This window comes from Coptis chinensis, chromosome 7 (genome assembly GCF_015680905.1).
Source record: "Coptis chinensis isolate HL-2020 chromosome 7, ASM1568090v1, whole genome shotgun sequence".
NCBI lineage: Eukaryota > Viridiplantae > Streptophyta > Magnoliopsida > Ranunculales > Ranunculaceae > Coptis > Coptis chinensis.
In genome coordinates, this window is record NC_141462.1 from 82,786,539 (window position 1) to 82,806,779 (window position 20,241).

The 20,241-nt window shown below is 36.9% G+C and overlaps 2 protein-coding genes, 2 long non-coding RNA genes and 1 pseudogene across 7 annotated transcripts; 2 read left to right on the top strand and 3 right to left on the bottom strand.

Moving 5' to 3' along the window:
- Positions 1-1,430: 1,430 nt before the first annotated feature.
- On the bottom strand, positions 1,431-2,909 carry LOC147489375 (uncharacterized). Its single transcript, XR_015202144.1, has 3 exons — positions 2,674-2,909; positions 1,872-1,981; positions 1,431-1,800 (listed from the first exon to the last, which is right to left on the bottom strand). It is a non-coding gene; the product is annotated as an uncharacterized LOC147489375 (long non-coding RNA).
- Positions 2,910-3,506: 597 nt separating this feature from the next.
- On the top strand, positions 3,507-6,638 carry LOC147489376 (uncharacterized). Its single transcript, XR_015202553.1, has 3 exons — positions 3,507-3,786; positions 3,907-4,077; positions 6,400-6,638. It is a non-coding gene; the product is annotated as an uncharacterized LOC147489376 (long non-coding RNA).
- Positions 6,639-8,871: 2,233 nt separating this feature from the next.
- LOC147489377 (uncharacterized) lies at positions 8,872-10,471 on the bottom strand. The gene has a single exon (XM_086572984.1). The coding sequence runs from the start codon at positions 10,390-10,392 to the stop codon at positions 9,004-9,006; it is 1,389 nt and encodes a 462-aa protein (XP_086429110.1). The 5' UTR covers positions 10,393-10,471; the 3' UTR covers positions 8,872-9,003.
- A 1,747-nt stretch (positions 10,472-12,218) lies between these two features.
- Positions 12,219-13,559, top strand: LOC147489378 (casparian strip membrane protein 2 pseudogene; annotated as a pseudogene). The gene is made up of 3 exons (XR_015202856.1): positions 12,219-12,475; positions 12,618-12,741; positions 12,895-13,559. The product of XR_015202856.1 is annotated as a casparian strip membrane protein 2 pseudogene (transcript).
- LOC147489379 (SWR1 complex subunit 2-like) lies at positions 13,281-20,217 on the bottom strand. Of its 3 annotated transcripts, none has more exons than XM_086570707.1 (13): positions 20,078-20,217; positions 19,941-20,010; positions 19,013-19,081; positions 18,833-18,876; positions 18,499-18,760; positions 17,958-18,033; positions 17,742-17,861; positions 17,486-17,554; positions 17,361-17,403; positions 16,675-16,740; positions 15,321-15,528; positions 13,919-13,985; positions 13,281-13,705 (listed from the first exon to the last, which is right to left on the bottom strand). In XM_086570707.1, exons 1-11 carry the CDS (start codon positions 20,164-20,166, stop codon positions 15,336-15,338), a joined length of 1,101 nt encoding a protein of 366 aa, XP_086426833.1. In that variant the 5' UTR covers positions 20,167-20,217; the 3' UTR covers positions 13,281-13,705; positions 13,919-13,985; positions 15,321-15,335. The 3 variants fall into 3 exon arrangements, with proteins under 3 accessions (XP_086426833.1, XP_086426831.1, XP_086426832.1); XM_086570705.1 differs by having other exon boundaries at positions 19,013-19,085; XM_086570706.1 differs by having other exon boundaries at positions 13,919-14,013; positions 19,013-19,085.
- Between the last annotated feature and the right edge of the window lie 24 nt (positions 20,218-20,241).

Here is a 20,241-nt window from a genome sequence, read left to right on the forward strand (position 1 = left end):
TTATTATTCTCATATAAAGGATATATACTTACCAAGAAATGGGCCTCAGCCCCCTCAATCAAATCCGGTTATATATAAACTCCTCAGTCACGAAGGTATATGTAAAACCTCCCTATTATTTAGGCCTTGCCAAATAAACTCCTCGCTTTTGAAATTGTAAGCAATTTACGGTCTAATTTTTATCCCCTTAAATTTTTGGTTTCCTATTATACCCTTTTCAATAAATCAAGATCATTCAGAGACAAACTACCTTTTCCAATAAAGCAGCGAAGATTCTTCGTTACACTAAAAAAATAACATTGATTTCTTGTGATATAAAATGGGTTCATGGATAACCATATTTTATAGGTACAAATTTGAGTGGTATATATTCAAGGTGGGGGAGAAGTTGAATATGCTCACTACGTATTTGTGGAAATGCCCGAGGGAAATAAAATGAATGAAAGCAGTAGTGTTGCAAGAGGAAAATAAAAAAGCGCAAGCCGCAATTAAACTAGCAATTGGCACTGTACCAAATTTTTAAATTTGAACAAACATGACTTCTGATTTTTCCTGTGAAAATTTATATTTACATAGTTGGTTAACATGATTTATTTTTTTTTACATATGAAAACTGTCATTTGCATAGTAGTTATTGAAACTGAACATGTCTGTAAATTTGAGATAGCATATGAAAGTTTATATTTTCATAGTAGTTAACATATGCAATTTTATATTTACATATGCAAACATATATTGTCATACTAGTTAAACTATGTAAAATTATATTTACATATGAAAATTTATATTTTCATACTAGTTTAAACTATGCAAATTTGTATGTACATGTGAATATTTTGTTCTAGAAAATGGCTACTGAAAAGATGAGAAGATTAACAATTACACTTTCTTCCTATTTTATAATTTTTTTTCGACATTTGACTGCATTTATTTTCATACACGAAGATGAATAACGGATACCATTCATGCATTACCATTGTAATCAACTAAACTAATCATACAACATTAGCTAGATTGGTACTATGCAAACGTAAAAATGTATAGTAGTAGTACTATACAAACTTAAAATTACATAATACCACTATGAAAATTTTAATTTGCATAGTTTAACTCTCCAATCTTTGTGAAAGCTAGAACCAAAAGAAAAAGGTCAACTAGTAGATGTTTAAGCTAGCTTTGCTATCCAATTTAGCGATAGAGGATGAAATGGTGATCGGTTGTTTGGAGATTATGTGTTTGCGACGACAATAAATAGCTTCTTAATAACTACCATAATGAAGCATGTTATTATGACAAAAAGTGATTTTCAAGTAATCTTGGATTCACAAATATAGATAATTATATTGGTGCTTAACCTGATAGAGAAAGGGACTATGTACACATAATATTTCCAGAAAAGCTATAAACATTTCATCCATCATAATAAAATGTTTTGGCAAAGTAATTATACAAAAAAGTATAATCCAGCAAAGACTGAATATGCATAACATGAATACTAAACAACTCCAACACATTAACAGTAATAGTACATCATAATCGAACACTCCCAAGTTAGAATGGTTCCAATATTTTACCACAAATAAACACAACGTAATCAACTATAAATACGGAAAATCAGCTCTTCATTTCTTGCATTCTTCTTTTGGATCCCATTTTTCTTGTTGGCTTGATACAATCTCATATGTCAGGTCAACCCTCAATTGTCTCGCGTCTTCTACCGTTATATCTTGCATAACTTTTCCACATATTATAGCATTCACGAACATAATGATGAATAATCTACAATCTGAACTGAAAATGCTAAAAAAGAAGTTTCAAATAAGAGATAAGAGATTAAAAAGACATTTAAGTTCGGGAAGTGAAGTTCTTACGATGCTCCTTGTTGTGGGCATGCTCCAACTTTGATATCTTTCATCAAATCCACATCTGGCAACCTTAGCTCCTGACGCCTACATCTAATAGATCCCACCACCCTCTCTTGCTGCATTCAATTGAACAAAAAAATACCAAAACTATGTAAATGTATAAGAATGCAGAGTAACCACATACTACATCTTCAGAAATTTTGTAAATTTAGTCTGCAAATATAAGAATGCAGACTAACCACAGACTACACATTCAACTTCAAGACTAAAACTACTATGCAAATATAAAAATGCAGAGTAACCACAGACTACACATTCAACTTCAAGACTAAAACTACTACGCAAATATAAGAATGCAGAGTAACCACAGACTACATCTTCAGAGATTTTGTGAATTTAGTTTGCAAATATAAGAATGCAGACTAACCACAGACTACCCATTCAACTTCAAGACTAAAACTACTATGCAAATATAAGAATGCAGAGTAACCACAGACTACACATTCAACTTCAAGACTAAAACTACTACGCAAATATAAGAATGCAGAGTAACCACAGACTACATCTTCAGAGATTTTGTGAATTTAGTTTGCAAATATAAGAATGCAGACTAACCACAGACTACCCATTCAACTTCAGTAACTACTACACAAACATAAAAATGCATAATGAAATTGCAAAACTATGAAAACTAGAAAATACATAGTAAAATCACTAAACAAACGTAAATTTGTATTTACAATCATATGAAAATTTAATTTTTTCATACAAATTTATAGAAATATGATTAAAGGTTGAAGATTCTCACCGGATTTGGTTTGTTCGCCGAAGTTTTTGGAGCAGTCATCTTCTCAATTTCATCTCCATCTCTTCTAGAACTTGAAAGTTTGATTTTTTTTTTTTTTTTTTTTTTTTCGAGATTGTAGAGTTCTTCATTTTCTCTTTTGTTGCTTTCATAGTTTTTGTTGGTGATTCAACCATTTTTTTCTTTTGTTTTGCCATCTTAACTATGTGAATTTAGATTTGTAGGAGAAGAAATTTTAGATCTAAAAAGCTAAAAAGAGAAAGAAGAGAGAAAATAGAAGGATTCATCAGGTTCACATTAAGTAGGAGGGTATTTTTTGTCAGCTTATTATTTTAAAAAAAAACAGGGAGGTTTTGTGAGTGGTTAGGATTTGAGGGGGTTTTAATGTACCGGTTTTTTAAGCAAGGAGATTAAACGCAGTCTCTGATATACTTACATCATCGACAGACAAAATGCAGGGTCCAGATAAAGAACACGTCCTTGAAAATATAAAAAGTTAGGTATCTGTTGATAGAGATAAGGAGAAAGATGAAAATCTTATAAGATTGAGTTGTTATGCGGGAGACTTCTGGCTAGGTACTTAATATGCAAGTATGGACTTTCATGTCGATTTTGTGGGTTCAATTTGTTATTGTTATTGTTATTGTCATAGTCCTTTCTTTTCTCTGTTTTCCTTGTTCTTTTTTCTTGGAGTACGTAGGCGATGTTAACACTTTTATACATTATTTTTGTTATTGGGGTGATCAAGGTTATGTAAAGCAAAGTGGAATCACTAAAATTCATGTCGTGTGAAAAGATTCGAAGATGGTGCCCTATTTATTTGCAATCCTCAAATCTTTTGCATCTCGTCAAGTAACTCCTTATACATATGCTTCATAGTTATTTGTTGCATGACCAAGACCACTGACGAATGTACAATGTACTTCTCCATTACTGTCTCTATATATATAGCTCCCCACCCTGCAGTTCCTGGGTTGCATGTTGATCACGAGGCTTCATCCGTGTTAGCTTTAATGAATCCAGTAAGAGGGAGTGTCCAATTTAGTATTTACCCATCTACTTTTCTTGGCAGGGGATCATGCAGCAAATAAGTTATCTTTCCATGAAATGTTTTAGGTAAGATTTTAGATTTGTGTGCTGAAGCTGTTTCTTGCACACATTATCAAGCCATAAGGAACACATTATCAAGCCATAAGGAATGCCACTCACTTCTTATGTGGTGCTTTAATCTTCAAGGCATGTCTCGTGCAAGAACCAAGAGCTTGACTAATCCTGGGGCATATTAGTCTTCTTTGATAATGGATGCCCTGTATTCTACCATACAACTAAACCAAGAGATCAGCCATGCATTATTCCAAAGCTCAAGATGTGTTGTAGCTGAAAATTTCACAAGATGCAACGGAGAAGGTATTCTCTTAGAATTATGTAGTGTGTCTTCCAACAGCCTGCGTGCATATGCACGAGGTTGGTCAAATGGTCTCTATGCATAATATAATGATTGCCCCCCACTTTGATTGCATTGCTTAAAATTTTGATTTCTTTAGTCACTCCCTCAACCTGGAAAAATTGAAAATTAGGTACCCTTAAATATTTTCTTCCATTGAGTCTTTGCACTTTTTTTTTTTTTTCTTTTAGATCTATGGGTAGCAAGGTTACTCCGGTGACCTAGGGTTTTTTTTTTTTTTGCCATCTTCGGTAGCTGGGAAGCGTTTTGTTTTGATATTGCCCTAAAACCACATTGAAAAACCGGGCAAATAAATGCACTTATTTATTTATTTTTTTGCTCTCAGTTATTTGAGGAAGCGTTAAGCGATTACCCCAAATGGTATATTTGTGGAATTTGGAAAACGGAAAGAAAATATCAAACTTGCAAATATGGAGAAATTTTTTTTTCTAGAGGAAAAAGATGCGACTAGGGGTGGGCAATGGGCCGGGTTGGGCTAGCCCGGCCCTAAACATTTAAAACCCCTTCAGATATTAGGGCGGGTTGGGCGGGTCACAAGTCTAAATCTCAAGCCTCGACCCGAAGCCCTCTTTAAGGGCTTTAGGGTCGGGGCTTTAGGGGCCTATATATTTTTTTTTTTACTACATCATGGTTTTAAAACTCATTTATATTTGTATAATAATCTACAAACTCAAAGTCCAACCAATCTAGTAATAATCCTGTATAAGTCCAAAAATTTAAAATGCACATCCACAATCTAATGAACTGAAGTACATCGAGAGTTCGGAATTTGTTCTTCCTTGTACTCAAATCTTACTAAAATTACATTTAACATTGAAATACATAGACAAATAATTATATTATCATTTTAAAGGAAGAAGTAATAGATATAAAGAAGAAACATAATAGTTTTGGTTAAGGGTCATGGAAGTTGTTAAACTATTTGTAATATCATAAATTATTTCTATAATAGATTCAAACAAATATAATATTACCTTTCTTATAATTTAAAAGTTATTCAAGCTTTGTATATGGAAATGAAAATATTGGCTTTTGAACAAGTGATGGAGAAAAGTTTGAGATTATAAATGTCATTTTTTCGACAAAGGATGTTTTTGGTTTCTATGTTACAAATGTCCGCTTTGTATTTTGCTTTAATGGTGTGGAAGGAAACCTTTAGTTTTAGATTTGGATGATGAATAAAAATATAATTTATAAGAAATAAGTGAGAAAAAGAAATTGAGAATAATAAGTTATGGACTTTGACTTGATGATCAAAGGAATAAAGTCTTATTTTTATTAGGCTAGTGCTTTCATTGTTCTTCATGGTCGCTAAGTTGACAAGTTTTTGTTATATAAAACAAGTTATTGGAAGTACCCTTGGGTGTAAGTGATAAATTACAAAGGACAATATTATTTTAATTTAAAATATTTAACAAAGAGTTGGACAATTATGGTATATGTATTTATAGTGAAAGTATGAAACAGGGCCGGTTAGGGCTTGGTTAGGGCTTGGTTAGGGTCGGGCCTATGTTTTAGAATCTTAGCCCTAGCCCTGCCCTAGAAAGCATTAGGGCGGGCGGCCCTACCCTAAACTCTGTGAGGGCTTTAGTTGTGAGGGCTTTATAGGGCTTAGGGTCGGGTCGGTCAGGGCCGGGTTAGGGTCGTTAGGGCCAAATTCCCACCCCTAGATGCGACTAGATAATATATATTTTTTTCAAGTATATGATGGTGTCAAAAAATAATTCATATTTTTTTTAAAATTTCAATAGTAAAATTGAAATCATGGTTTTGGGGGAGGGGGCAAAATTTACTGATGGGTTTTATTGTCACATCAAAACATCGGCTTCAAAATTTTCACTTTGTCGGCTTCATTGATTCACACCACCTCTCGATACCATGTTAGAATGCACAAGAGGAAGCTAATTTAATATGGTACCCACTAAAAAAATTGTGCACGTATTAAGCTAGAAAATACGCCACACATGAGAAAGTGTGTTGAAATTGTTAATCCTACATTTGGAGTCTAAAGCCTAGCCAATTAATATATAAATTTTAGAGTCGCTCCACTTATTACCAATTGGTCTATGTTGGAAGTCCATCTTCTACATCTTTAACATGAGAATTCTTCATCAGTGACTAATTTAGAGGATTCGTTTGTGACTTCCACGTTTTAGACATCCAAAAAGGTAAAGGTCATCTTTAGCATGGGAGGTAGTTTTTTATTTACTATCATTTGGGTATTATATTCTCACAAAAAAAAATTATTCTTATATTGTCGACAGGCGAAATGCAGGATGATGGAGATTATTTTCTCGACCAAGATGATGCCATGTATTTTCTATTTTTTATTTTCTCTTTAAATATTGGGATTTGGATTAGTTAGAGAAGGGTATACCATTATCAACTTGTACATTACAACAAGCCACAAAAGCTTTTGGTGAGACATGTAGACATCTGTTTAGCCACATAAGCATTTCTTTTCGTAATGGGAACCTTACAATGTCATACATTTTAAGTCGTTCATGGCCCAAAGTGATAAAACAAACAAAGTTTGTGGTACTAAACAATAACTTTTTCAATGATTGATGATTGTTAGAGAAGAGAATGAATTGAAATTGGAGGTGTTTAGTTTTAAATATTTCAATAATGTGAGAAGTGCGTAATTTAAACCTACCTGATTTGGTAAAAAATTGGTGGTTCCTATGAATCATGATGTTACACAGATTTAACAACTCAGCATTTTGGTGCCTGAAACCCATTAAGGCATTAACAGATATTTTAATTTTTTTTTAGCGCCAAAAGAAGAAAAATAAATTGAGGATCTAAGTGAAAAACTGGACAAGTTCTGTGGTCATTTAGCTACTATTAGGCATTTTATGATCCATGAACAATTTCCTTTATTTTAATTATTGGTTTGTTTAATTCACAAATATAGCCGAATGACCCAAAAAAGATGAATCTAGGAAATATTCGATATATCCAACAATGCCAATCGACATTACAGGCCTTGCACCAATTACCTACGATACCTCAAGTCCCGTAAGGCTTTATCCATCTAGACAAAAACAAATGTGTGCGCCATTACACTTATGGTTGAAAACTAGGAACTAGATTGATGATTGTTCTGGCTAATTTGGAAACTACATGCCCTAGTACAATTTTTCATAAGTAGCCTTCATTACACTAGTTGCAATGATCTTACATGTTGTACGTAAGTAGTTATTACTAGGTGAATAAACGGTTATTCTATTAAAGAGAACTTCTCTAAAAGCAAATACTAAGATATCTAGAAACAATCAAACAACAGACGGGGCACATTTGGGAACATATATATATATATATATATATATATATATTTCTATGTTTCTGAGAAAAGGTTGAGATCCGGATTTACATTTAGACGAGATACTGGTGGAACTAATTGCTTCTTTAGCATAATGGAGAGGTCTTGGTCCATAATAGTGAAGTAGAGCGGAAACATGCATACTTAGATATTGTTGTCTTGTGGTTGATAAGTAGGGGGTGGGTATTTAATAGGTCGAGAATCCCTAGGTGCTGCTCAAAGTGGTTAATAAGTAAGGGGAGGGGCTTTAATAGGTCGAGAAGGCCTAGGCACTGCTCGAAGTGGTTGATAAGTACGGGGAGGGGTAGGTCTTCTCGGCGGCCTAGGTAGTATTATAATTTTAAGTGGTTGATAAGTGGAGGGAGGGGGTTTAATAGGTCGAGAAGGCCTAGGTATTGCTCGAAGTGGTCCATAAGTAGGGGTAGGAGGTCCATATGTTGGGGGATTTTGTGGAGGTTTTGGAAAAGGTGGACTTTGTGGTGGTTTGTAAAATGGTGAAGGTGACTTTTGAATTGGGGTTAGTGGACTCACAGGTGGTTTGGGCTTATATGTTGGAGATGGAGGCCTTTGAATAGGGGTTGGGCTTTGAGGGGGTCTGTATGTCGGTGACGGAGGTCTGTGTACTAGGGTTGGACTTCGTGGTGCTGAATAAGTTGGTGTAGGAGGTGGTTTGGGCTTGTAAGTTGGTGATGGTGAGCTTTGTGGGGATCTATAAGGAGGCGATTGAGGTCTTCCTACTTTTGGTGGACTTTTAGGTGGTAAAGAAGTTGGCGTAGTTGGCGGCTTGGGATTGTATATTGGTGTAGGAGGCATTTGCATAGATGGTGGGCTTCGTGGGGGTGAATAAGTTGGTGGTTTTTGTGGGGTTTTGTAAGTCGGTGATGGAGGTTTTGTTTAGGCGTTGGACTATGTGGAGGTGAATAAGTAGGTGTACGAGGCGGCTTGGGCTTGTATGTTGGTGATGGAGGCCTTTTAATAGGTGTTGGATTTTGTGGCGGTGAATAAGTTGGTGTAGGAGGTGGCTTAGGCTTGTATGTTGGTGTTGGTGGTCTTGATATATATGGTGGACTTTGTGGAGGTGAATAAGTTAGTGTGGGAGGGGGCTTGGGCTTGTATGTTGGTGATGGAGGCCTTTGCACAGGTGTTGGACTTTGTGGAGGTTTGTATGTGGGTGTTGGAGGTCTTCTCACTGGTGGACTTTGTGGGGGTGAATAAGTTGGTGTAGGAGGCCTTTGCAGAGGTGTTGGGCTTTGTGGAGGTTTGTATGTGGGTGTTGGAGGTTTTCTCACTGGTGGACTTTGTGGAGGTGAATAAGTTGGTGTGGGAGGGGGCTTGGGCTTGTATATTGGTGATGGAGGCCTTTGCACGAGTGTTGGGCTTTGTGGAGGTTTGTATGTGGGTGTTGGAGGTTTTCTCAATGGTGGGCTTCCTGGAGGTGAATAAGTTAGTGTGGGAGGGGGCTTAGGCTTGTATGTTGGTGATGGAGGTCTTTGCATAGGTGTTGGGCTTTGTGGAGGTTTGTATGTGGGTGTTGGAGGTCTTCTCACTGGTGGACTTTGTGGAGGTGAATAAGTTGGTGTGGGAGGGGGCTTGGGCTTGTATGTTGGTGATGGAGGTTTTGCACAGGTGTTGGGCTTTGTGGAGGTTTGTATGTGGGTGTTGGAGGTTTTCTCACTGGTGGACTTTGTGAAGGTGAATAAGTTGGTGTAGAAAGGGGCTTGGGCTTGTATGTTGGTGATGGAGGTCTTTGCACAGGTGTTGGGCTTTGTGGAGGTTTGCATGTGGGTGTTGGAGGTCTTCTCACTGGTGGACTTTGTGGAGGTGAATAAGTTGGTGTGGGAGGGGGCTTGGACTTGTATGTTGGTGATGGAGGCCTTTGCAAAGGTGTTGGGCTTTGTGGAGGTTTGTATGTGGGTGTTGGAGGTCTTCTCACTGGTGGACTTTGTGGAGGTGAATAAGTTGGTGTAGGAGGGGGTTTGGGTTTGTATGTTGGTGATGGAGGCCTTTGCACAAGTGTTGGACTTTGTGGTGATCTGTAAATTGTTGGGGATGGTGGTGGACTTTGTGGGGGTGAATAAGTTGGTGTGGGAGGGGGCTTGGGCTTATAAGTTGGAGATGGAGGCCTGTGCACAGGAGTTGGGCTTTGCGGGGGTCTATAAGTCGGTGACGGAGGTTTTGATACTGGCAGACTCTGTGGAGGTGAATAAGATGGCGTAGGCGGCGGCTTGGGCTTGAATATTGGTGATGGGGGGCTTTGTGGTGGTGTGTAAATTGGTGACGGAGGTGAATAAGTTGGAGTAGGTGGTGGGCTTTGTGGAGGCGAATATGTTGGTGTAGGTGGTGGGCTTTGAACTGGTGCTGGTGGAGTAACGTAAGTTGGTGATGGAGGCCTTTGTACTGGTACAGGTGATGATGGTGGTGGGAGCTTTATTGGAGGCTGGTAAACAGGTGGAGTAGGTCCATATATTGGTGGTGAACCAGTGACTGGTGGTGACTTGTACATTGGTGGAGAAACAGCCGGAGGGGACCTAAAAACAGTTGGAGGCGGGTGAGTAGCATACGGAGGTGATAATGATGGACTCGGCGGAGTAACACGTAAGGGCGGACTCGGCGGAGATAGTGATGGGACCGGTGGAGAGACATAAGTGGGCGGAGTTGGATGATGTACGAAAGGAGGTGATCGATGTGGAGAAAAAGGTGTTCCATAAATTGGCGGAGGCGTGGAAGATAGGGGTGTTGGTGGAGATGGTTGAGTAGTGTAGATTGCCGAAGACGACGTAGAAGCACCGTAAGTAGATTTAGAGGACGAATCCTTGTTGTATACCTCGTTGTCACTTGCTCCATGAACACAGTGACCATAAAGTATAACACTAACAAACACAACTATACAGAGAATACTACATTCTTTCCCTGGCTTTACAGAAACTCTCATTGTAAAAGCACTAGCTAAAACTGGACCAAAACTAGAATCTATTCAATAGCCATCACTTGAATGAACTGGCCATGGTTTCTCATTTTACATTTCAATCAAATTATATAGCAGAGTTTGGTGAAGCCGTTACACTATGTGTCAAGAGCAAAGTTGGATCTCTCAACTAGTGTAAGTTTTAGAGTTGAGAGAGAACGTGGCATCTGAGATAAACAATTACTGACTGCTGGAAAAAAAAACGGCTTTGATCTCTTGATAGATGGGAACTGATAATCCAGTAGGTGAAACTGTTTGTCTTTTTGTTATGGAAAAGACATACTTGCTTCTGTATGTATGTCTTTTGCTATGGAACTACACTTTCTACCCTCGACTTGATGATGATTTCTACCAATATTATCAATTCCATCTACTGGATTTGCATGAATTTTCTGTAAGTAGTAAATGTTCCATGATTGGCATTGAGATTATTAAGATGATTACCCCAGAGTACTTGGACTTAAAAAATAAGTATCAAATTCCATAAAGTTTTTAGTCGGTGATATTTGGGATTCATCCAGTGCCAATTAATTACGACTCTGTATATTAAATGGTCCCCGAGGGAAATTATAGTGTGTTCGTATGATAAAATTGAATCGGGTAACAAATGCTGGAGAAATGACCCTATTCTACCTTTTTTTTTGTTGATAAAGATAGTTATTACCCTATTCTAGCTTAATTTGCATCAATAAGTCGCATGTTAATATAACACGTATGCAGCAGAGAACAACTTCCTTCCTTAGCGGCATGTTTGTCAGCTAGCTGTGAAGTGTGAACCATACTTTAACTATGTTACCATATTTGTGGATTGCCATATAATTTTGCACCTATCTACCATATTGTAAGTTTGTAACATGTTTATTTGGCTAGCTGTGAATTACCTTATTTAGTTTGTAATCATTCTAAATAATCGTGAACATGAGAAGAATACAGAACAAATCGAAATTAATCTCTTACAATTAACCTGTTGAGGAAGTAAGAAATGTTCAGATATGCCAGTAACTTGAGTTCGATTTGTCCTAGCTTATGTTTCATTGGCTGAGATACTATGTATTGGATTACGTACTTGACCACTTGTACCACAAATCGCTTGATGATCAATTATACTTGGAGCTTAAATCAAGGAACCATCCAATATATTAATTCTCAACAATGGAGTAGTTAAAAATAGCATCTTCCCTTAGCCTTTCATTAACAGCGAAGTACCTAAACTTCCTATTACAAAACTATAATATGATTACAAGTGAACAACACTAATGTAATTAAGAGCATTAATTAAGAGATTTGACATAGATACCTGACATGTCAAATCGGTGTATACTTGTATGTAAAAGAACCAAAACCAACTATTCCTGCTTTCGAGAATTGGAGAAATAAAGTTCAAATTGTAACCTCCAATCAAGGTTACTGAATGAAAATATGAAATACATTTGCACACTTAAAATATGATAACCACCACATTATAAATTTTGCAAGGGATGTTAATATTTCTTAAATGTAATAATGACAATTAATTGGAAAACTTGGTAACTTGTGAGATACTTCCTTGTAGGAAAAAAAAAACTTCTAACAGTACTTCCTTCCTGCATGTTGTACCAAAAACGCCAAACAGTACCAAGAAACTAATTAAATCAGATACTATCCTTTTCCTATGATTTTCTATATAAATCCCACTCCCCAAGTCGTTTCAACAAGTTTTGATAAATTTCCCTGAAGACCAACTCCTCTCCTCCATTACCAATATACTACAATTCAGTTTTTATTACAAAACTTGTAAACTCTAAAGGTGTTAAATGAGTGGGGATGCAATTGTAATTAGTGTTGCAGAAAGCAGCACAGAAGGCAAAGGAGAAGGGATTGCAGCTACTACTATTCCCATCGCAGATGCTACCACTAAAGCTATTAAACATAACAAAGGAGGGAGACGGGAAAGAGGAATCGCCACATTCGATCTCATTTTAAGGGTGGGTGGCCTTGCAGCTGCAGTTGTTGCCACTATTGTAATGGGAACTTTTGAGTTTCCTAGCCATGATGATATAGCTGCTTTCACGTACGTATACACAATAAACGATTTTATTCTGTGATCGATGCCAGTAATTCTGGTCCTTTTAACCGTTTTAACAAACGATATGTTAGGATTGTTAGCCTATCCAGGATTATCACTATCACAGTATATACTTCCACATTTGCAGGGTTTTTTTCATTGCAAATGGGATAGCTAGTGTATATCTTTTCCTCTCCTTGCCCTTCTCTATATTCAACATTGTTCGGCCACATGCCAAGGGAGTACGGTTGCTTTTGCTCGTCTTTGACACGGTATGTTTTGCGTATTTTCTTGCTTGTTATTTTGCAAAAATGACCCTATGGCTTATATTGATCATCCACTCCAAAATTTTCAAAATGATCGCACATTTGTACGGTTGTACCGTCCAACGAGGCAATGAATTAAGAAAACCTTTGAATTTGCAGATATCAGTTGGCCTGACAGCAGCTGGTGCTGCAGCGGCTGAAGCAATGGTTCACGTAGTTCAGAATGGGATCTCCACTGCTAATCCAAACAGACCAAACTGGATTGCCATTGCTGAACAATTGGGTTCCAGTGAGCGTCTCATTGACGCTGTGGTGGCCTCTTTTATTGCCACATTCATATTCATGTTTCTGGTTGTGTTGGCTCCTTTTGCCATCCGCAAACATTGAAAAAAGACTTTGATTCTGATTTTATTGGTCGAGAAGTTTCTCAGTGGCTTAGTTGCAGGAGTAACAGTTGAGAACTGTACGGGTATGGAGAAGCATAATAATTGTGTTAGCCTTATCAACTGATTCATTGCCACAAAAGCAGCACATATTAGTCTAGATTGGCTTGCAAAAATTGAAAACAATATACTAAAAGCATCTTTGAGACCCACAGATACAGGAATACACTTTACACTTCAGCTTCTCTGCTTGACAGTTGAGGTAAACGTATCTTGTTTATCTCAACAAACTCAATAGTATTTGGTCATAATTTACACAAAATCCTTGTTAAGTTGCACATAATAAAATAATAATCATAGAGATTGCACCAATGAAGTATATGTCACTTCACGTTCTTAATTTTCTGCTTTGCTTTGTGGACACTTGACAAGGCCAAGTGATTCCAGTAAGTCTTTCGGTGATCTGAGCAAGTAGGGCAGCATTGATATACAAACTTTAAACTTCATGTCATTCATAGGCCGTCCACTCTTGTATCTTTCCTCCCTAGGTTTTGGGCCAAAAAGCTTTGTACATTTACTGGCTAAAGCTGAAAATTAACACGAACAGCAGTACAGTGAATATAAAGGAATAAACACCACTGAATATACTGAAAATAAGTAGGGTAATGTACTAGTTAGCAAAGCCCCTGACCATTTTCCACTTAATGAAAAACACCACCGAAGCAACGATATAGACTGTCCTAAAGTTGCTCCAACTTATTACCAAGGAATCAATTTTTCTTGAGCATAAGAATGGGTACCTTTTGAATCTCTGCCCTGGAAGTTATCGGATCAGAAAGCAAGGATCAGCCCAATGAATGCAAACTCCTTCAAACAAAGAGAGAGAAACATCAATCTGAGGATCAAGAGCGGTGATGTCAATGTAAGCTGTAGCCGACTGGATGGGGAATTTAGCTTTAGAATGTTTAGTTCCTTCAAGAATTTGGTGGTGTTGTTATATGTTGTTACTCAAAGAGCCTATACGGCTCCATATGTCTTAAGTTAAAAGACGTTTAGCTGAAGCAGTAAAGGCTGTAAAGCACATGATAGCGATCCTGGGGAAGCCAAACTTAGTTGGGATGTCAAATGTGCTTTTTGTATCGGAAAATGTTTTTTGACCTTCTGTGTTATCTGGATCAACGATTTACAAAATTACAATTGAAATGCTTAAAACCAATTTAATCAAAGAGTATGTTAAGGAACGTGGGACTAATGTTCGCTACTTTGGGAGCCCGAATTGGATGGAGTCACGCTCACAACCACTCAAGTTTCTAGGAAATCCCAAATTTCAAAGGGCACAAGAAAGTTGTGTTACCAAAGGACACAAAGACTTTTTGCTCTCGCCATTAATTTTTTCATCTTGTCATCCTTCCCCAAACTCTTCTTGTCCTAAAAAGAGCAACGCTCATCCTTATGTAGTTACATAAAATATGTAATTAATCTCCTCTCTGCTCTCAAGTGTGAACACTTCCCTGTGCAACTTTCTTAGCACTCATTCATCGTCAGAAGGCCAAACAAATTTTTCTGTGGGGTGCATTACGATTCGAAATTATCTTCTACATCTTCCCGGGAAAAACTATTCTGGATTAAATCTCAGTTTCAACCCACCCAAATCTCTACTTGAAAGGTTGTATTTGGTGTAGTGGTTTTGATCAGTGATAATAGATTTAAGAAGTGAATTGTTTTATGTTTGAAAGATGAAATATGTACTGACTGGCTGACTGCTAGAATCTCAAAAAAATTTAAACTGTGGTTTATAAAAAAGCTACTAAACTACCAAGAGGAGCTTTCATCCATTCATAACCATTAGGCTGAGCACTTTCTATAGCACCACAATATCGAGCTTCAGGATATCTAAGTATGAAGAAAGCAAATCTTCCATACTGTTCGAGGATTGAGATTTATTTGATCAAATAGATAAAAAAGAAATTGTTGTTATGTTGTATCCCACACTTAAAATAATGAAATCCATTTTAAAATTTTGTAATAGAGTAAAACGAAAGAAAACCTATTTTCTTAAATTTTGATACCAAGAAATCACATGTTATGCGTATGGATTTATATCTTCAATTCTAAATCCGGCATTTAAACAGATCCAAAAATTCAAAGTCGAACATAGAAATGCTACATATATTAGACAGATGTGACAAGATTTAGTCTTACCTGAGACCTAGATAGCTAATCAACTGCTTCGTTTTCAAGAGCAGGAATACTTCGGAAGCGGGCCCAGTACCGCAAATATGATGTTTCATCTCTGTTTACAGTTTCTGATCTCTTCCGCTTGGCTAAAAATCCTTGCCCTGAGATTGAATCCACCATAAATCCTATTTCCCTTTTTTCATTCTTTTGCCTTTTACTTTCCAGTGAAAAACTACAAAAAACAAGAATCTTGTGCGGTTAAGGAAATTTAAAAGTTCTTAAAATTACAAAAACAAAACTTAAAATACACATAAACAAATAAAACAATACAATTTATTTTTGAAATGACCATACTGCCCTGTCCAAAACTCATATATGAGCATATCGTACTTGTGCAGTACACCAATAAGGCAATAACAGCATCCAAATATCTGGCTCCCAGTTTTAGTTTCAAAGTACTAAAAGATTTTTTATTATATGTTGTCACATAAGAATATACGTTAAAAATAAGAATATTCTTTATTTTATTGCAAAAGAAAAATCAAATGTATCTAATCAATTATTCAGAAAGTCCAAACAGTAGTATTAACTACATAAAAAAGATATCACAACTTCACGAAAATTCTAAGGCAAAAGAAACATTACCTTTCTAAATAAGCCTATAAATAACATGCTGCGAATACTGAATTTTCTTAATTTGACGACAAAAGAAGAGTCAGACGTGTCTAATTAGCTATTCGGAAAGACCACAGAGAACTCTTATCTATATCTAAGAATATGGAAGCTTCGGTCCTGGATACAATAGGGGCTCAACTAAAGGGATACTAGGTCAATGAGGTGGTGGTTTCATATCCACATGAAAGACACGCACTACTGCAAAAGGGTTAGTTAATTTAAATTTATGTAACATATTGCACATATATAAAGTTATAAATTCACGTAGAACGAAAAACTGCAAAAGTATTGGAAAATATAATAAGACTTGAAAACTGGCAGAAGATAAGGAAACACGTATATAATATAAACTCTTTATTTTGGTAGTAAGTCCGTAACTACCAAAATGTTCAAAAATTAAAAAAATCAGTTTTGGTGAAATCAAATATTTTGGTCCAATATGACATTTGTTCTATTGTATCTAGATAAAAGATCAGACAAAAGTAATGCGGTGAAGTAAACGTGTACAACTGCTCATTCTCAAGATAATGACATGTATGATCAAATGATAGTTGGTTGTAAGGGAAGGTGGGAAGTAAGCCTACCAGGCTACTACAATTGAGACATACCCAAAAGTATAATTGCACTGCTTGACGATAACATTGCTACAATATTCCATCTAAATAAAGATGCGTCTACAAAGGAGCAACTGAAGAAGATTTACCGTTGCCTAATAATCTTGAAAGCTTCTTTTGTAGCATATGGTAGACCTGTCTTTGGATCACGGTACCTGCAGCACCAACCAAGAATGTCTATATTCAGGGGGGGAAACAGTTTGAACTTTCAACTTTCAACAGACAAAGTTGACCCCATACCATACAACTAATATACTGCATCTATCATATGACCCCAAAATCTAATGTCCTAAGCTAATTGCAACTCCACAAATACCAAACCTGACTTTGTGGCTCGCTTTACTCTTAAAATAGTGTTAAGCCTTTTTCAAGTTGCCACCCTATCAAGTGCCAAATGGATTAAGAATTAACAAAGTACACGTTACAACATGAATCCATATACAGACACAGCTAAATTGTATTTCATTTTTGCTGAACTAGGATCTTAAAGACTAAAAACGGCAGCTTTTAATTATAGAAGAATTTCAAATTGACTTAATTTCTCATTTCTATTTGATTATCATCTTTTAAAATCCAACTACAGCTTAGTCTGGAAAGGAATGGATAAACCCCTTTGACAAGACAAACAAAAACCACCTACTCCAGAGTGCATAACAGGAATACCACACAAATCCAACCTAATACTACTTACATAATGAATCAAGGTAACTACAGATGGTAAATAAAATGGCAACAAACCTAATTTATGATTTCTTAATTCTTATAAAGGTCTTACTTGGCAGGTAATCCAGTAATTGCACATACTGCTTTTTCAGGATCTGCAAAACAATACAGACATACACATCAGTTACAAATGATAGACAAAGAGGCACATGATGCAAAGGGCTCATGACTTCTTACAAGGCAGGCATGTTGTACATATCTCAGTTTGAAATGAGAAATCTCGACTGAACTCCAAAAAGTTTTGACCTGCAAATTATGTCCAAGTCAACATGAAATTGAAAACAGAATAAATTAGATCAAAGCTTAGAGTGGGCTTATTCACATAATAACTGCACTGCAAGAAATAATATAGTCATCAGGAAGTGCAGAACAAACGCAAGTGATCTGTAAAATTTCTGAAGAGCATGAGCTTAGATAAAAGGAGAAAACTTGCCATCTTTTGAGGAATATCGCGTTTGAGGGCCACTATAAACCATTTTATGCACAATTGCTCTTTTTTTAACTTCTTCCTCCCTTGCCAACACGCGCTCCAAGTTCCTCAAGTTCATGATTTCTGCATTATCACTTAATCAAATTAGTGAGAATAATCCCCCAAAATTAAAGTGAAACAAAAAGATAATTTCAAAAAAGAAATCACATGGGGAGAAACCTGTTTGTGCAGCTTCTAGAAGCATCTCTTCTTGGGTCATTCTTTTCTCTTCGCCTTCCTTCCTCTTTTTTATTGGCTAATTTAGAAAATCAAAAAGAACCAATCAATTTTTTATACAGATACGCAACAATCGTTGCACAATACTCCCTCAGAAAAGTAGATCACCATGCAGAACATCAGATGACTAAAAATTTCTCTAGGTCAAGTCATGTTAATAGAAAGAGAACTCTAATTTAAGGTGTTCGGTATGTTTAGTTTGGGGTGGCTTAAGATGATAGGGGATCATCATTCCATAGTATATCTAATTCCGATTCGCAAGGGTGACATAAAAAGAGTTAGCTAAACATCTACTTGCCTGGCGAAATCGTGTTATGGCATCTTAAAACTTGTAGCTGGCTGGTTTCTCACTTGGGTAGTCAGGTGAGCTTCTTCATGCAGACGGTGTGTTAAAAAGGATACTCACAAAGAACAACTTATTCAAGATAGGATAGGTAAGTTAAGGTAATGCATTGTACATATATCCTGTTCAACCAAACCTAACCTTTGTAGTTGCTTGCATGGCTGCACGTATAGCTTCTCTTTCAGCTTGCCTAACTACAACTGAAGTTCTTGTAGACTTCCTCACACTTCTTTCACCTTCCAACTCATCAGGGACGTCATGTTGTTCAGAGGGGCTAGATTCTTGTGTAGGAGATGACATTTCGTCTTTTGAAGATTTCACCAACTTCGAGAGGACCTTCTTCTTGTTTTTCTTCTTTGTTGGCTGCTTTCCTGGATACACCAATCGCTTCCTCTTTCGCTCCCTGAGACATAACTCGAGATCTTAATAAACACTCTAAATAAAAATTCTCCAAACACAATTGAAGAAGCCAAACCTGTCTTCAACTCCGTTATCCACATCTTCATCTGGCTCAGGTTCCTGATCAAGTCAATATACCAAGAGGTTATATATCCAAACAAGATTTTTCAGAAACTCAGACTCAGTACATACTGAAAGCAAACTCCGAATATTGATCCTTCAATAGAAAAACACAGCCTTAAGAGCGCGTACTCACATCTTCGTCAAAATCACTATCAAAAACATCAACAGCATCGCCTTCTTCTTGATAATTTACATCGTCCTGCTTCCTGAAAAACAAATTTCACATTCTATTATTATAGGTACAGAACAACACTACAAATCAACATATACCACAATCACTTAAAAGAACCCAGACTAAATGTGACAGTGTTTTACTTGTATTGACCAACTCCTAACTCGGCTTAATTCATACATACATTTCCACAAGAGTGGCTTTTCATAAGTGTCAGTTAAAGGGCATTGGACACAGAATCATGCCCCAAAAGGTCTAAACAATTACACAAGTAACAACTCCCTTAGAGCATTCCCAATGCAAGCCACTATTATTCACCTCTACGTAGGCAGTATTTTCCCTCTTTTCCACCATTTTGGTGAAAAGCAAGGTGAGGCTGCCCAATCCAAAGGTGAAAAATAATCTCGGACGGGATATTGGATTCCCTCTGGAGGCTTTTTGATCGAGATGGAATGTAACATCCCGTCTGGTATTTTATAACGAGACGGAATGAAACATCCCGTCTGGTGAGTCTAATATCAACAAAACACTTTCAACAGACAGGATGTTTGATTCCGTCTGGAAAAAAAAAATATAGCGAGACAGGATGTTGGATTCCGTCCAATGAGTTTTGTAATCCAGACGGAATCCAACATCCTGTCCAAGTTCACAACTCAGCCACTATCTCAGTTGAAAGTTTCACCGTCGTTTTGATTTGGGAAAATAGTCACCACCATATTCACCTTTGCATTGGGCAAAGGTTAGTCACCACCATACTCACCTTTGCATTGGGCAAAGGTTTTGAACCATAAAGAGGTGAATATTGTCACATTCATTGGGAATGCTCTTAGACATGTGGTGGTGGTGGTGGTGGGGGTGGGGCTTGATTGATTGGAAAAGAAATATATACCTCTTTAAGAGCATCTTGATTCCAAAACACCTCATCTTCTTCAAGCTCATCGTCAAGCAACTTAGTCATCCTTAAAACAACAACAACAACATATTAATCACAAAACAACAAGCTCAAAACTACTAGGGGTCTATTACCTCTTTCCTCGGGTTCTACGTGAAGAACGGTCAAGGATAGAACCTGACAACGACATTTCTTCCTCATTCTTGTCCGACGTACTCGCCATCGCTGCTTTCTAATTCCCTCTTTCTTCTGCGTCGAAACCCGTATGTATATATTGCCTTGGCACCATAGTTTCCGA

Coding starts and splice junctions, on each gene's coding strand:
- LOC147489377 (XM_086572984.1), bottom strand. CDS start 10,392: ATGAGAGTTTCTGTAAAGCCAGGGAAAGAATGTAGTATTCTCTGTATA.
- LOC147489379 (XM_086570707.1), bottom strand. CDS start 20,166: ATGGCGAGTACGTCGGACAAGAATGAGGAAGAAATGTCGTTGTCAGGT. Junction 16,741..17,360: donor ATTACTGGATTACCTGCCAA/GTAAGACCTTTA, acceptor TTGGTGCTGCAG/GTACCGTGATCCAAAGACAG. Junction 15,529..16,674: donor TTCAAGATTATTAGGCAACG/GTAAATCTTCTT, acceptor TGTTTTTTGTAG/TTTTTCACTGGAAAGTAAAA.